Source organism: Physella acuta, unplaced genomic scaffold (genome assembly GCF_028476545.2).
Source record: "Physella acuta isolate Inbredline_101_S28 unplaced genomic scaffold, ASM2847654v3 ptg000035l, whole genome shotgun sequence".
NCBI classification, from domain to species: Eukaryota; Metazoa; Mollusca; class Gastropoda; family Physidae; genus Physella; species Physella acuta.
Genome location: NW_026731555.1, coordinates 151,458 through 170,077, shown reverse-complemented (window position 1 = coordinate 170,077; position 18,620 = coordinate 151,458). Strand labels below are relative to the sequence as shown.

Sequence of the window (18,620 nt, the reverse complement as noted above, 5' to 3'; positions counted from 1 at the left end):
ACAATGCATTGTCTTCATGTCTTGACCCACTTTCCAACTATGAACCGTATCTGTAAGTTAGAAGTGTCCGAAATTTCGCTCGGGCGTTTCGATCTTGACGGACGACTGACGACAGAGGAAGTGAGTTAAATAAAAGCTTTGTATTAAAACAAAACTTTGCAAAGCTAAAGACCATAATCAAAACACAGTAAATGTGTCAGCTTACAGCCGCAACAAGATAGACATTTTAACATTGATGCTCTAGATAATGAACCCTACGTCTGATTCATTGTAGACGTTTGCTCATTAGAAAGCTAAGTCCGAATCACAACGAACGACCGCGCGCGAATAAAATAATTTCATGTTGTTCATGTTTCTCTACTAAATATCTGAGGGCGTGGTTAACGGGTTTAAGCAACAGGAGACTAGAAGAAAAGTCATTCGACTGAAACAGTTTCAATAGCAACACTTTAACTTCTCTCTTTGTTCCTATGTCTTATCCAATCATCTACAAGCACAACGAGTGACACACACAACCACTGACTGACACACACCACCAATAACTGACAGACACACACAACCACCAACTGACACACACCACCACCAACTGACACACACACACAACCAGTGACTGACACACACAACCAGTGACTGACACACACAACCAGTGACTGACACACACAACCAGTGACTGACACACACAACCAGTGACTGACACACACCACCAATAACTGACTGACACACACAACCACCAACTGACACACACAAAAACTGACTGACCCACACAACCACCGAATGCCATAAAAACACTGTTACCTGCTCCGTTTACTATCTGCACTCACAACACACCCGCTGTCACTCAACATGTTGCTTCTCTTTTTAACCTCCCCCCCCCCCTCCCCACCGTCGCACAACTTAAACATATACAAACCCCACCAGGTACACATACTATTTACACTACTTAGTTCCACATAGAACCTTTCATACCCTTTACATCAACACTCTTACATATATGTAAATCTTCGTGAATTTAGGAGCTCTGACTAGGCGTAACCAATTAAACTATATTTTAAAAAAAACAAGTAGCCTATAAAAACATTTTGATAATTAGTTATTTTTATGAACAGTTAATCTAAAGATGCATTCATTTCTCCTTATTTCAGTGCTACTTGGAATTGTTGTCACATTTTCGTGCATCATAATCGGCGGTATTTTATTAAATGAGCGCAATAACGATACAACATTGATAAGGCAAAATACAAGCATTAACGGAAATTGGAATCTCAACACACAGACCAAAGCGAATGAAAATATCATTGATTTTTCAACTCTGAATTATTTTAAGGACCCATTCGAGACCAACGAGGATGTTAAAAGAATGACACAAACATACCAAGTCATTGAAGAGAACCAAAGAATTCTGTTGAACTTGTTGAGTAATATTCTAGGCAAAACCCCGTATGTTATGTTAATGGATATCCCTAGTCACAAAAATAAAGGAGACTCAGCCATAACTGTCGGCGAGGTGATGATTATCAAAAAACTTCGGAAACGAATTTTATTTTATTGTGAAACCTACGACTGTGCTCAAGATCGATATTTGGAAAGAGCTATTTCAATAAGTAAAAAATTCTCTGTCAACGAGATCGCTATTTTATTACACGGTGGGGGTAATCTCGTCGGATATGATTCAATTGATGTATTACGGGAAAAAATTCTTAATACTTTCCCCGAGCATAAAATTGTCCTTCTGTCTCAGAGCATATGGTTACACGATAATTACACTGAACATTTAGAGTTTTGTAGCCAGGTATACTCAAATAGATCCAATTTATCAATTTTCTTACGAGATAAGCAGTCTCTTGCTATTGCACAAGAAAATTTTAAAGATGTGAAACTGTTTCTAGCACCAGACATGGCTTTTGGTATTGGACACGTTCCACGCATTTTGCCTCCATACTTCGACATCGTTTGGCTGAGAAGAAATGATCGTGAGTCTTCAAAATACGAAATCCCTTCATTTCCAAGAGGAGTTTCTATTCACATATCGGATTGGAGAAGTGCTTGGCCTTCAAACGAAGGAAAAACAGACCTGGACAACGCATTCAATATAGCCCATGCAGGTTTCAGCTTTTTACAACGTGGCAGAATTGTCATAACTGACCGTCTCCATGGCCACATCCTGTCTGTGCTAATGGACATCCCGCACGTGCTGATTGACAACCCCCCGTTTTATAAACTCTCGTCTTTTGATCAAACCTGGACTGAGGGTCTAGAGAACACAGTTCTAGTCACAAACGGTAGCAACGCTCTGCAGGAGGCTCTGCTTCTGTTGGCTAAATATAACCATACACTGCCTGAGATTGGTCCAAGTGATATGCATGTTAATGGCATTGAAATCTCCAGTTTCAACAAATTAATATGAATTGCACGTTGGCTACAGTTTGAAAATCCTTAGAGAATTTAAAATTACGTATATATATATATATATATATATATATATATATATATATATATATATATATATATATATATATATAATATGTATATTATATACATTTATATACATATATATATATATACTTACATATACACAAATATATATATATATATATATATAAATTTATATATATATATATATATATATATATATATATATATGTGTGTTTCTGTGTGAGAGTTCGTGTATTATATTAAATTATTTGTGTCATTTGTAACCAGTTGTTCAATTAAAAGCGAGGTAATCGTTGAGAAGATTATTAACAAAAACGGTAACTTCCCTTATTAAAATATATGTATTAATTTTTTTAAACTGTAGTTGTTTCCACTGACAAAATGAAAACATATTCATAGCTGTGTTCGGTAATATTTTCATGGGTTTTATGCTTTTAGTCCGCGGTTTGGTTGTATAAACAATTATATAAATTAAAATTGTTTTTCTCGTTGTTTTTCGGTATAACATAAAACACTCTAGAACTAAATACACGTTCACTGCCAGAAATAAAAGATAACATACTATTGGCATGGACGGATTAGTACATTAGGGAAATTAAAAATTGTATTGGCACAAATATTTATTTTATTTCATGTTTTATAAATTACTATACATTTGAACGTTATTGAACCTTAGCGAGATATATTAAATATGATACAATAATGTTACACCAGTAGCTCTTTTCTGTTACTTTTATTCTAATTGTTAAGAATCTTTTTTTTAACAATGTACAGGTTTATTACCACTAGTTACTTAAGTGTTTTTTAAAAATATGTGCCAATATTCTAAAACAATATGTGGTTGAATCTCGATTCTGTGGTTTTTATTTTACTAAAGATTGGAATTGTTTCATTTCATTTTTTGTGTATTTTCGGTAATAACTTTTTATATAAAATACAACAATTTGGGTTTTTGTAATTTGTATTGAAATGTTCTCAAAAAGGTATAAATAAGTATTAAAAGCAAAATCTAAATTATCCACTGGCAGAGTTTTTATTATAACATTATGTTTATGGACATAGGTACAAACCGTATGATAAAGCTAGTGTATCTTAATAAAGTGAAATTTTCGGGTGTATAAAAATGTTAAATAAATATAGTGCCTTTAGTGTAACAAATTATTCTCAGGTAGGCCTTCTTCTGGGACATAGGCCGCTGACAAGAGCTTTCCAGGCGTCTCTGTCCAGGGCTAGTCTCTCCAACTGTCCCCAGGTGTATCCACTCTTCTTGGTGTTTTCTTCCAGGTCACGTCTCTAGGTCTTTCTTGGTCTGCCTCTCCTCCTCATGCCTTTTAAAAAATTATTTTCATGTTGAAATTTTTTTAGTTGATGTTTTTTTCTTTAATTTAACTACAAAAAGAAAACTTACTAAACACAAACTGTTATCATGTGAACGATAATGATCTGATGCATCTCATTCAACTTGGTGGATTTCCTACACAACAGAAACAAAATACGTGTCAGCTGATGCTATCTACTTGTGCAGGGAATTGTTCTGAAGCATTTCTTTTAGGCTTGTCTCCGAGCGTGGCGTGGGCGGAGGGGGGGAGGAGTAGGGGGAGGACGACAGTAATAAGCATTTAACCAACCTCGATAAATTCCACGGGTCGCTAAGCCCCAAATGTTTTAAAGTAAATAAGTCTTGAAATTCGATTTATGAAACATTGTTTTCCTTCATTATTTTTAAGAAGAAAAAAACGCACTTGGAATCATAAAATTGCTACCAAAACGGGAATCTTTATATTGCAGAATACGAACAACTAGAGCCTACTTTTATTTTGCAAAAATAAAAATGTAGCATTTGAAACAATGGACGCTCTCTGCTTGTGTGAGTACACAAATCTTTAAGGATGTAATACGCGGCTGTCAGTGCAAATGAGGTTAAGTTGAGCCCCCCCCTCCCCGCCCCACCTCCAAAAAGTTTTAAAAGCAGAGTAACACCTCCCCCCCCCCCCTCCGAGAACAAATATCTGCTGTCGCCGGACTAAATTTAGTTTACATGTCATAAATCAATTTTTTTTTGGTACTGCAATCATAGAAGCAAATTATATGAGATTTAAAAAAAACAATTCTAGATCGCTATTTTAATCAAATAAACACTTGTATTAAATAGTGGTCGAGTCGGTAAAGCGCATGATTGCTAATCTAAAAAGTCTCGAGTTCAAACCCTCGGGCAGCTGAGACTCGTTAGCTGGGGACAGGCACTTTTCTTGCCTTGTAGTTTGGTTTTGGCTGGAAGGCTGTGGGGATGACTTCCAACACTAAAATTAAGAACGAGCATGAACTAGTATTACCATCTTATATCTATTTACAACACAGTGTGACATGTGATAGGCTTCAATGTCCATCCCAATAGCCACATCTCTAAACACGGGGCTTTTGGGATAGTACTCACGTGTGCTCCATACCCCCCTCCTCTTCCCTGGATCACGCTGTCCCCTCAAATGAGAGCAACGCTAATCTATCTATCTATATCTATATATATAATTCTCTTCTGGGAGCCGTTAGAAAACAAGCTGCAAGCGCCTTCTTGCAGTCCCCTCTCTTTCTCTATATCACTATCACTATCACCCCCACCCCACCCCCACCCCACCCCCACATTGTCTGGTGAGCTGTGGTCACGCTAAATGTTTACAAATCGTAGAGCCTTAGAGCCGGGTTTCTATTAGGGGCAGATAATTTAGTTCGATTTTAAACTTACAGGAGGTAACTAAGAAATAACTAAGAGGAGGCTGCTTTCACGGGGGGGGGGGGGGGGGGGGGGGGTGTAGGGTCGGGGTTAGGGGTTAGGGGAAAAGGGGAGGGGGGTTAGTGTTTTAAAGCAAATATTTTCAGTGGCAGCATTGGTACTGTCGAATTCACAAATTATGAATTACTGAAAAGTAGAAATAAAAACAACTAAATAGCGGCGTATGATACGCTGCGGGTCGGCTCGTATATATATATATATATATATATATATATATATATATATATATATATATATATATATATATATATATATATATATATATATATATATATGTTACGGTCAAAGCCCGAAGTCGGCCAATGCTAGGATTGGCCGGCCAATCCGCGCATTGGCCAATATCGCCTCCCATAGGTCGGTCAAAGTCCGAAACTTTGCTTCTTAAATAGAAGATCATGAGCAGATTTTTTTTTTTTTATGCCGGTAGGATCATGAAATTAAGTCTTTATTGATTATTAATTAAAGTAAATGACAGAAACATTCAAATTTTTTATTGTACTATAGTCTCAATCAATCAATATTATCATTTGTTACAACAAGTTGAACTTTTATGGCATTTAGAATTACATAGCAGCTTGTTATTTTTACACTTGCAGCGATTTGTTGTGCACTTGGTTGTGCAATTGCAGCGAGTGTAGCCTTGGCCCCCATTCAATGATTGTGAAGATGCGATGGTTCGTAGTGATTTTTCCTCAGTGCCAACTGACGACAATAAGAGCAGTTTTTCGTGAAGAATTGAAAACTCACTTCTAGCATACAGTTGTTTTAGAACACCATGTTCCGTTCCTAATTTGTAAAAACCGCCCTCGACGCTCATGACAACTGCAATCACGCTTCGGGGATCACCGCGACCTCTGTCAACATCTGGAACACGGATGCGTACATTGTCACCCACTTCACCATCTTTAAATTTTGTATTTGATGTTTTAAGCATCTTAGCACCTTGATTTTGAAAGCCAGTATGAGCTGCTGACCTGTGTTCCATGATGTCTTGTTTATTGTGACACAATCTGCAGGTAATGTTCCCTCCGTACCCTTCGTCTGCTTCATTGGGTACTCCACAAATAGCATGGACATCTTTGCCACAGGATCCACAAGATTGAGCTGCACTACAATGTTTTTCACAAACTATACAGAATCTGTTGGCCACATTATTGTCACGCAACTGGTCTGGACGTTCCGCTACGGCAGTAGATGTGTTAGCTGAGGATGTAGTTGCATTTATGGCAACCTCCATTTCTTGTTCAATGTTCTCAAGATCTTCCTCAGTAACTATTTTATTGAGAGCCTCTCTTGGTAGAATAGAAGTGCTAAGTCCCACTTTTGCTTTGCATCCAAACAAGGCTTCGTATGGTGATTGTTGGATTCCTTGATGAAAAGAACGATTTTTTAATAAATTGAATGAATTTGAGACTCTCAGCCCAATGAGCTGATTCATTTGTTTGCATCCATGTCATCATCATGTTCTGAACATCTTGGTTGGCACGTTCGACTGAATCTTAGCTTTGGCTATGTCTTGGTTTTCCGTGAACTAGTTAAGTTCAGGCCACATGTTCTTTAGTTAAAAAATAACTTGATTCACAAATGACTCCACAATCAAGCAAACGTAGTGTTAAACAGTCAAGTAATCCGCTGTGCAAAGAAATCTGGAATGCAATTCTGTCGGTATTTATCATTCAGTCCAGTCAAGGCACGGTGTTGGGTCTGCTTTCTTTGGTATTCCCCTTTTGTTGGGGAAATATGGTTTCTGACGCCCACGCCATCTCAAGTAGCTTGGACACTATTGTTCAACTTACAAGGAACGCGGCAAAGTCTTTTGAACGTTCCGTCGGTGACGCCGACTGTCTTTGATTTTGTTCTTTGATGATTTTCTCACCTCGTCATCATGGAGGAGGCTGTCACATAAAGTTGTAGCCCATATATGGAAACTAACATGGATTTACATTTTTTCTTTTGACAGCCATCTGCTATGTCTGTCTCATGGTCTGACGGCCCTTTTGATCCATGTAACCTTGCATATAGAATGCTATACAAACAAGAGCTAAACAATACGTTACTCACAATGAAACCGCACCCAGAATAATGAAAACGCGATCACAACTTAGTCTAGATAGAACATTGGCCAGGACATCCCGGCCAATGCGCGCATTGGCCGGCCAATGTACAAAATATGCTGTCAAGTTTAAGCACTTCGGACTTTGGCCAGTACGTCCCGGCCAGTGCGCGCATTGGCCGGCCAATGTACGAAATACGATCTTAGCTCTAAGTTCTTCGGGCTTTGGCCAAGGGAGCCGGCCAATCCGCGCATTGGCCGGCCAATCCGGGGTTTGGCCGCACTTCGGGCTTTGACCGTAACATATATATAATTCTCTTTTCCGAGACCCTAGAAAACACCAAGCTGTAAGCGCGCCTAACAGTTCCCTCTCTTCCTCTCTAGGCATATCGCTACTACCCCCATCCCCACATTGTATGGTGAGCTGTGGTTCACGCTAAATGTTTACAATCGTAGAAACGGGTTTAGTGACGGCTATTAGGGGCAGATAATTCAGTTTGAAACTATTTTAAACTTATGGGAGGTAACTAAGAGGAGGCTGCTTTCACGAGGGGGGATAGTGGGGGGTTGTGGTAGGGGTTGGGGGAAAGGAGGGTTTAAAGCAAATATTTTCAGTGGCAGCATTGGTACTCTCGAATTCACAAATTATGAATTGCTGAAAAGTAGAAAAAACAACAACTAAAATAGAGGCGTATGATACACCGCTGGTCGGCTCGTATTATATAATAAAAATGCAAGCTGCTGTCAAGTTAATTATTGATTTTTTAAATAATTAGATCGATATAAAAGTGTCTCAGCACAAACCTATGCGTAGTATGATGTCAACAATTTCAATCGATATCTAATTACTACGCTTTAAAATTTATTGACTGCGTTTCATTATAGACTATATTTTCAGCTACATTTATTACTATTCGGAGACACTTGTTAAACTATATATGCTTTATTTCGCAGGGTTTGGGCAATGTGACTAACCAACCCTAACCATAGGGGCTTTGACCATAGTGGCTTTGGCCATAGGGGGTTTGACCACAGGTGTTTTCTTAGCAGAGGGTCTTTGATCACAGGTGGTTTGTCCAATGCGGGCGTTTGATACCAAGCGCTTTGTCCATATATGGTGCGAATTAATTTTGAAAATTGGAATAAAAACACACGATTGGCGATAGTGTAGCACGAACAAGTAACATTTGTGTAGGATTGCGTTACAGTCTTCAGTCTCTCCTCCAATGTAGTCACCCAACTATGTGGCGTTTCCTTGAGGTCTATACATGGAGTGCACACGGCAAAAGACAACTTTCTTGCAAGGTGTCACAGGAGCAAGCTACCCAACTGAGAAGCATAAAGTATGCTGCACGAAAAATTACAACGTGCTGTTCAAACATATTATTTTTATTATGGTCAAACAGATGTACTGACATATGGTCAAACAGATGTAATGACATATGGTCAAACAGATGTACAGACTTATGTGTGTGCTAAAGCACACCTGTCGTTTAGTTAACCATAAAGGTATTACTTTTTTGACTATACTGTTGGCATGCTTGTTTTTATCCTTAATGTACGCTGTGTATTTTCAGGTACATCTACATTATTTATTTGTTCAACTTTTTATGTCTCATTATTTGTGTTCCATTTATATTTAAAATAAATTTATGAGGACTAGCACCAGCTTTTATGTGGAGACTAAAATATCGTTATTTACTTTTTAGTACATGTTAATTTCTATTAATTGAATCTCAGGAAACATGTATAAAATCGTATGGATTGTATCATAAATTTAAATCAAATAACCGTTTCTAATTTCTGTGGTCAAAGCCCCGCTGTGGTCAAGCCCCTTATGGTCAAAGCACCTGTGGTCAAAACACCTAAGACCCAATATGTAGTGTAATTCAATTTATTCATTTTTTTGTGTGCACAAGACAGATGTGGCCTCCACCTTAGCTCCCTCCACTTTTATCTGACTCTGGAAATTTTCCTGGCAGTCCCCCATGACAGTCTTGCCTTTGCCAGCTGCTATTCCGCCGTTTGCATCGACGTCTTCCTTCGCCATCCCTTCTCTCTTTATTTTTTCTTGAGGCGTCCATCTTATCTCAGCTCCTGCCATCTCATCTGGAATGGTTCTTAGGACGTGTCACATTCAATGTCATCTTCAGTTTTCGATAACTTCGGAAACCACTTCTGTTTCCATCTCTCCTAGTAGTCTTTCATTTGAGATGGTGTTAGGCTAATTAAGCTTAAGGTTACAGTCGTAATGCCCCCAAATACTGACGCATCAAGCTAATTTTCTAAGCTTACATCTACACATTATAAAACCATCATTTAGTTAATTAATGTGATTATTAAATTTAATTAAATATAGTTTTAACTTTGAATCAGCTGCACATGGCCAACAAGGAACCCATTCATCAGCCACCCCACCCCCACCACACCATCACTACCACACTTCTCCATCACACACACAAGTGTTCCATTTTCTCATACCCAAGCCTTCACATACTATAACCGTATAGTACAATGCTAAGTTTATATATATATATATATATATATATATATATATATATATATATATATATATATATATATATATATACTTTAAACTTAGGATACTAATATCACCCCCCGCCCTCCCACCTCCCGTTTTGGGCAACACGAGTCTTTCGAAAATTAAAAGGATACAATACGTTTAGTTTCCGAAATTAGTAGGTGCTTTCTTTCGTTTTGTTGTTGATGCATAACTTGCAATAAAAAAAATTAAATTGAATATCGAGGGTTGGATGCCCTGGATAAAGTGTTTTGATGGTGTCCCTAGTTTCCCAGATTCCACTTCCGGACCTGAATACCCGAATTGGTTGTTCTGCATTGGATGGTCTAAGGTTCCTCATAAATCAATAGTCGTTCAGTGTCGTAATCCGCAGCTTCGCAATCGTTAGCCCCAAAAAATCCTTGGTTTCATGATGAGTATTGCGGCACCTACTTATGTTTCAAATCGTGCCATACACTTGAGATAAAGTTGGTTACTACTCTGGGTGACTACATCGAACCAGCCGTTTCACGCTACTACGCCATTCATTCAATCGATCGTTAAGAAACGTTGTGAAGATACTGAGTACACTTCTGCAAAGGATTCTGGCAAACTCAAATTTAGAATATCGGAGCCACGTCGGTAGCGTGCACCATTAGTAACCTACATCTGCGGTAACATTAGTACGCTTTGTCGTCTAGGTTCGTTTTAAAGCGCGCCCTACACTTAAGAGAGGGTGTGTCACTAGAGTCTTGGTCTACCAGCTTAAGGGCGGCATCCGTCGTCCATGACGTAGCTGAACAGTTTTCTTTCTCGAACTCTCCAGCGACGCCCCAACACTTGGGTTTTAACGAGGGGTGTTTGGCCTCCCCCCTATGGAGGTTGATCAACCTACACTCAAGGTGATTTGTTTTTCCTATGCAATGCGCGTTTACATCAGAATAGCATGACAATCGGTCATCACTACAAAAATAAGCAAATTGACAGGAACCTATTAAACCACCATTGGTAATAATTCAATATTTCTTCTCTCGTATTTCTTTTTTGCGCAATTTCCATACGGACAATTGCGATTATTAACTCGTCATTTCTGGATTGATGTGTGTTTCCAGCTTTAAGTCGTATATTCCCCTCAACGAAGCAATATCGAGGACTAGTTCCAAAAGCAAATATGTTAAGCAAGTTCCGAGGATGATTGTGGGCCAAAAAAATTCCTGGAATTCCTTCCTGGATTTCCCGGAAAAGCCAAAAAACCTCGAAAAAATGCAGTTTTGGGATGGATGTGTGTCCCCAGCTTTAAGTCGTATCTCCTCCTCAACGAAGCAATATGGAGGACTAGTTCCAAAAGCAAAAAAATGCAGTTTTTCGGCCCATATCTCGGCAACCAGATCCACTTAACGACTTGAAACATTTACAAATCGATTCCTGCCATAATTTAAAACAATATTGCCGAAGAAAGTTTTCAAAAATATCCTTTCGTTCGGTCAAAAAGAAAATTTTTAAATTACAAAAACACCTATAAACCGATCGTTCTCCTAGCTTGAACGCACCCCAGCATTATACGTCTTGTGTTTTGTCCTCGTGTGTGCTTTACGATACGACAGAGCTACGGGTTATGAACATATTACACTACAATACTATATAACAATATATAGATATAGATCTATGGGGAAAGGGATGTGTCAAAATGTGTCAAAATAATCTATTTTTCGCTGTCTTTTAGATCGTGCTATAAGTTTTTTTTTTGCTTATTAATTCAAACGTTATTTTTGTACCCTATTAATTTATTTATAATTTGTATGAGAGTGATAGGGAGTTACAATTACAACGTTTTCTTTCGCTAGGCCTAATCATGATCATTATCTATTTTTAGATAACATAAGGAAAATGCGCTTAAATTGTCACTAGACTTTTTATCAACTTGTTTTCTATAGATCGTGGCGATTCGCTGTTTTTTTTTTTCTGTAACACAATTTAAAATTGTTAAATAATCTTTATTTGTTTATTATTATTCTAACTGTCCAATTATTGCTCGACCTAATAACCTTAAGCTTTGCGCACGTGAAGACTAATTCAATTTTTGTAATATGTGTAAAATAAATGGCAATATCGTTACTAGATTTTGTGCAAAATGTCCAAAGCATTTAAAAATAGACAATGTTTTAAATGTTTTTTAAACAATTAATATTGAAATATTTATTAAAAAAACATTACATTAACAAGTGCAGGTATACTTTAATAATATTCAAGCCTAAAAATCCTGCATCATGTTATAAATAAAATAAAATAAAATCAATATAATCAATTATCGCTAAGTTCATACAGTAAACATTGTACAAGTATTTCATCAGAAAACTTTCTATTCTCCCCGTCTTGTTTCATCAGAATCACGTGGACGTGTGAAACGTTTAAATGTCCCACGTCTACTTCAAAAACCTCGTGCTGGTGTTCAAAGCTCAACTGTTGATGTTTATGACTTAATCACGTGACTTAGATCCTATCGCAGTTTACTACCAACACCGAGCTTTACGGGATCATTTTTTTTTCTCTGAAGATATTCGAAGTCCACCTTTTATTTTCTGGTTTGTTTGTTGTTTCTTTTTAACTTATCAATACACTTCTTTTTTTCGAATAATATAAATGCAGTTTCATTTTCTATCATTATGATGATGTACAAAAACTAAAAATTATAGTAAACAAAAGATTCAATATTATGTTCAAATTTTATTTTTAAAGTCTTTTAATATTTTAAGGGAGTTTTGTATTATTTGTATTAATATAAAAATCACAAACACAGTTTTCAATTGCTGGTGTAACCCAGATTACCTCAGCCAGTGTTCGTTATTATAAGAATAGCTCTCTTCCTCAGCGGAAATATCCAAAGAAATGCGCTCATTATTCAAACGCCGCTTGGTATTCTTCACGTCTGTGCTGCTTTGTGTACTATTAATTTATCAGATTAGCTGGATTACCAGCAAGGACGAGAGAAATCAGGCACATAAGGATAATACAGAGATGATAAGGTGACTATTGTCTTAGTTTACAAGCTGTTGTTTTATTTTTATTTATTTTTTTTTGCTTGCTTTTACATCTTTAATAGTTATCACTGTATTCTAATGCATGCAAAAAGAGATCTAATATAAATAATAAATTAAACCATTGTTATGGTTGTTGGGGCACAACATAGTGGTGTGTCTAGGGCTAATTGTCGCATAGCGGCTTTCAGCCGTCTCCATGCTTGTCAATGGGCTGATGCCTCCATCTAGGTCGCTTGCCTTGGTCAAGATCACGTTAACATTGAAGTTCATCTAGGAACTCTTGCACCCTGGTCCATGACCTTTACAGGAGGGCAATACGCTCAGTGACGCTGCGTTAAGATCAGTTTCTTTTTTTTTTTAATTCTGTAATTTTCTCTCCTGGGTTGCTGTCCCCAGCTTTGGAAACTCGTCCTTACGGGGTTAGAACTCGGGACTTTTCGGTTTGAAATCATGAGCTTTAAAGACCCAACCACGCCAACTATGATTTATGTAATTATTTTACAAATACATGATTAAAGAGAAAACAATATAGGTTTAGGTCCCCATTGAAAAGAGAAGAAAATGTCAAGAAATGGATCGTTCTAACAACAATCTCCGCCCCCACGGAGCAAGTCGAGTACCTGTCCAACATTACTGGGTGGAGATGTCTTGTTGTGGGGGACTCGAAGACGCCATTAACATGGAGGTACAGTGGCGTTCATAGTTTATTTTTGTTAAATGTAGCTATACAATGTACGCTAAAAATAATTGTCCAACTCCTACCAGGAAGCTGGATATCATACACATGCACGTAATGATCAGTATAAGTAGACAAATAAACTTGTAACAACCATGTAACTGGATAGGCAAATTTTAATGTAAAACGTTTGATTTAGATAGCTCTTAAGAGAAGTTAATAGTCTTCTTAAATGTTATTCAAAATGAACATCTGTCAAAATGAACATATGGCATTTCAATTACGACTTTTAAAGAAATCCTTAGATTCCTAATAAAGTTACGTGACTAAATAAAATTTTAGTTCCCTTTTCAAATATGCCGGTGCATGGTGCAAGTGAAGTAGGAGTTCACATGTTTCTGAGACCTCGGCATATGAAGTGATAGTATGGTCAGCCATATGCACAGTCCCCTTTACGTTCCATAACGTAAGTCAGGGACCTATAAGAGCTGAGCCGACTCAGGGACGTTCTAATGACTTAAACCCGGATTCGACCTCGATAATTTATGGTTAGCAGATAGCACACTACTGCTATGGCCAAAGAATAAAATGAAGTGGCTGTGTCTAGATCTAAATTAAATTCGCATAACTTAATCTGAATAAAACTACGTGATTATTTCTAACTAAAATTAGTTGACATTGGCTAAAAAAATGACTTGTCTTTGTCTTAGTTTACCTGGCTGTGACTACCTAAGCATAGAAGCGCAGGAAGAGCTGGGGTTCGCCATCACTAAGGCTACCCCTTACGGTAGCTACACGAGGAAAAACATCGGCTACCTGTACGCTATCAAACACGGGGCCGAGTTCATATACGAAACAGACGACGACAACAGGTAAAGCCGTTTGATTTACTTTGTAAGCACATTCATGCATTTGTAAGGAAACTAATATCTAATACTGATACTTTCAATCAATAGTAGACTAAGGTCTAATACAGAAAAGGACTTAAACCTTGTAAGAGCATTAGGGTATTAAAGTAACAAATACTGAAATTATTTGACTTTTAGGGGTCGGCGGGGTCGAGTCGGTAAAGCTCATAGTTGCTAAACCGAAAAATCTTGAGTTCGAACACTCGGGCAGATGAGGCTCGTTAGCTGGGGACAACTCCAAAATCAAACAACTACTGCCTTGTAGTTTGTTCTTGGTTGGACAAAGGCTATGGAAGCAAATCCAAAAAGAAAAGCAGGCTGAAATCGGAGTCAATGGCCTCAATGGCGCATAACCAGTTGACACGTATCCTTAACTGTGATGGAGGCGTGGTCGAGTCGGCAAAAGCTCATGGTTGATAAATTCGAAAAAAGCCTCGAGTGCAAACCCTCTGGTAGATATGGCTCGATACCTTCCAACACTAAAAATTAAGAACGAAGAAGAAGAAGAAGATTTGACTTTTACCTTTTAAACACGTTAGGCTATTCGTTAGTTAAGTAAAATCTAATACAGACCATTCGTTAGTACACCCATATCTAATACAGACCATTCGTTAGTCCACTCATATCTAACACTGAAACTATCTAACCACCAGGCCATTGGACAACTTGGAGGGTTTTGTTTACAAATCCACGATATCGGGCTTGGTGTTTACTGGTGATGGCGTGTTTAACCCTTACGTCCACTTCGGGCAGTCAACACTGTGGCCTAGAGGGTTCCCACTGTCTCATATAGGCGTACCACAGCGGCCTCTCTACAAGTGAGATTTCATTGTTTTCTGTACATGTTTTTCTCCCTCTCTCTCCCCTCTCTCTCTCCCCTCTCTCTCTCCCCACTCTCTATCTCCCCTTTCTCTCTCCTCGCTCTCTCTCTCCTCTCCCTCTCTCTCTTACTCCAACCTTCTCTATTTCTTTGTATATTATTTGTGTTTAACTGACAAAAGCAATGCGCATTAGTCAGGATGACAGCAGTTAGATGAATAGTTTGACCTTTATTTGGATTTCTATTGTCGTAGAGGCAATACGTCTCTTCTTGTTTTTTTGTGGTAATTATGATGCCATTCAGTTGTGTGAAGTAATGATCTTTATTGGTGTATAATATACTAAGCCACAGCTGTGATACATTGTGATTTTCTTAAACTGTAAGTTGGAGTTGTTGAGCTTATTTATTGTACTCTTAAAGTCTGTACATTTTATACTGACCTAGTGTCATAATCTTGCACATTTATTAAAAGGGTATTGATAGTTTAAGTCGTGTTGAGTCTCTTCGATTTGTCGTGTTTTACCCCTAGACAGCGTTAACGAGCTCACGGCAAGTTGTTGGGATTCCATTAGTGTGACTTCTGTCGGTACCATACCAAACGAACCCGGGGTGTCCGCTCCCTCCGCGGCTGTCGGAGAGCGGTCATTACCCCCCCCCCCCCCATGAGGATAAAATCTGAAAGAAACACTGTATGTCTCCTGGTACAGCATTGTCTAGTGTTATAATGTGAGGACCAGTTCCATTTGTGAACACACAGCAGCCCTCTACCAAGTTTTCCCGTTAGTTTACTCTGCTAAATATCTTTAGGCATTTCTTATTTAACTAGTAACAATACTGAGTATCATTAGAAATATCAAGAGGAGACGTCGTTTTGCGTGTTTACAAAATTTAACTATTTGAAGTCGTCCAAGAGTAGTGCACGGCATTAGTATTGTGTTTTAAACCCTCCCTAAAACCGCTCAACAAGTCCTGACGTCATTACAAAAAGTCACCCACCCTCCCTCTCTCCCTCCCTACCTCCTAAACGTAAAACATAATCGTCATTCCTCAGATTTATGATTTGCAATTAGACAAATCGTGTCCTTTACTGATGAAGAAAACATGATTTACATGAATTGTTTGTGCTATGCTATTGTTTCATTCATTTATTTTTGTATATTACACGTCAGGTTAGGCAGTCAGTGGAAGACACCAGCCATCCAACAAGGAATCGTCAACGGCGACCCCGACATGGATGCCATATTTAGACTCACACGAAAATCCACCACGGCACCGCTAAACGTGATCTTTGACCCGGTCTCCCCGCCAGCCATTTTACCCAAAGGCGTCTTCAGTCCCTTCAACTCGCAGAACACCCTGTTCCACAGTGAGGCCTTCTGGGCACTGTTTATCCCCAAAACGACAACCATTCGAGTGTGTGATATCTGGAGAGGGTACTGGGCGCAAAGGCTTTTATGGGAAGTGGGAGGGAGTCTTGGATTTTTTCCTGCTAACGCTTTCCAAAGGAGGAACGCACATTCGTACTTGAAAGACGCGCTAGAAGAAAAAGACATGTACTTTCAAACAGAAAACCTGTTACGGTTTTTGAGAAGCTGGGATTGTGGGAAGGATTTGTCGTTTTTTCAATGTGTTCTAAAACTGAGCTCAAATATGGCCGACAGAAACTTTTGGAAAACGGACGATGTTCTTATGACTAAACTCTGGTTGGATGACTTAAAATCAATTGGTTACATTGAACCGGAGCGTGTTGGATTGAATTTGAATTTTTCAGAGACATCTCAATATTTACAGATATTAAACGAAAACGTTGATTACCTCCCTGTTATAGGGAAGGGAGATAACGTATCGAATGTTATATACTCCTCAGTAGAGCAACCGTCTCCATCTGTTTATGAGACACCAACACGCGATAATGGTTTTTGTCACAAGATGAAAAAGATTACCTCTATGTGTGGTAGTTTATTAAATAACCAACCTCCTCAGGTGTACGAAGGTAGACTGAAAAACGCCATTTTTTTCTCAGATATTCTGCTTATCATTGTGTTCAATCACCCGTACTACAGTAACGTGAAGTACCTCGACGCCATTCATAGCCCGGTGTTCACCAACATTCTCTACTGCGGTGAAAACATAACCAAATTTCAAGACGAAACAAAAGACATGAATCAAACGTTCTCTTTCATCGAAGCCGAAGTCGTCCGTGGATTCGAAGGTTACATCTGCGCCATCAGGGCCATGCAGATGGGATACAGTGTCAGCGGTTACCTCTTCACTTCCGACGATCTTCTTTTCAAGCCTTGGGCGATGCTGGAACTAAACAAATCCAGCGCCGGCGTCACCTACGAAAGCCGCACCATATTTCTCAACATTTCCGAACCCGTTAATAAATATTTCCGATGGGGCGAGAAAATCGGAAGAACCGCGTATCTAAAAACACTATCGGATATTTCTATTCTTCCGCGAATTCCGGATGGTGTGCGATCGCTTGAGGAGTTTCAAAAAACTTTACTAACACACACAAACTCCAAAGACTTAGTTGTCGGAGACATTAGTGATTTGTATTACATCCCACAAAAGATGAGAGTGGAGGCGGTGTGGTACTTGTCCATGTTTTACAAAAACCGTGTCTTCCTTGAGCTAGCCGTACCGTGCGTTTTACGTGGTCTGGAACCCAAGCAACGCCTGAATTTATTCGGAGGAAAGAGCTATTACGGCGATAAAAGAGAACAAGTCTTTAGTACATACTACCTGCATAAATATTTCTTCCATCCTGCGAAGCTTTCCATGTCCAAAACGATTGAGGCGTATTGCAATTTATATTTTCCTGAACTTCTTGAAAAACTGTTCAATGCAACGGAAGCTTAAGTTAATGCACCCATGTTTATATAATTATATTAATTTGTTAGTTAACGATAAAACAAGATCATATTATGGTCTTCCATTCCGTAAACATTTCGGATATTGGCCTGAAAAGTCCCGCCACTAATGCAAAAAGTGTACGATCGAAAAGCTAAGCCCCCCCCCCCCCCCACACACGCACACTTTTTGTCAGCTCCTGTTAGGGTCAGGGTTAGGTCAAGTTTAGGGTCAAGGTCTGGGTTAGGGTTGGGTTAGGGTTTAAATCTAAAAGTACATGTATCATATCATCTTTTTTATTATCTTTTTTTTTTTGGTTGCCGGGAGATAACATTTGGCGTGTCTTACTCGGACGAAATTCACAATTTTTAACAGCTTTTTACCGAAATATGAACAAGCGAATTGTAAAGTTTTAAGAACATAATACAACTTATTTCGACAAACTGACGAAACTTAAGGTATCTGTCATAGCGTAGATATAAAGAATTAGACGACTAGTAGAGGTTACAAAGGACGGTGCGAACTTG

General features: G+C 38.5%; 2 protein-coding genes across 2 annotated transcripts; both read left to right on the top strand.

The window, feature by feature from the left end:
* Nucleotides 1-1,357: 1,357 nt before the first annotated feature.
* Nucleotides 1,358-2,404, top strand: LOC131942337 (uncharacterized). Its single transcript, XM_059302156.1, has one exon. It carries the CDS (start codon nucleotides 1,358-1,360, stop codon nucleotides 2,402-2,404), a length of 1,047 nt encoding a protein of 348 aa, XP_059158139.1.
* A 10,277-nt stretch (nucleotides 2,405-12,681) lies between these two features.
* LOC131942327 (uncharacterized) lies at nucleotides 12,682-18,102 on the top strand. Its single transcript, XM_059302143.1, has 5 exons — nucleotides 12,682-12,708; nucleotides 13,352-13,518; nucleotides 14,220-14,381; nucleotides 15,071-15,235; nucleotides 16,407-18,102. Exons 1-5 carry the CDS (start codon nucleotides 12,682-12,684, stop codon nucleotides 18,100-18,102), a joined length of 2,217 nt encoding a protein of 738 aa, XP_059158126.1.
* The last annotated feature ends 518 nt before the right edge of the window (nucleotides 18,103-18,620 follow it).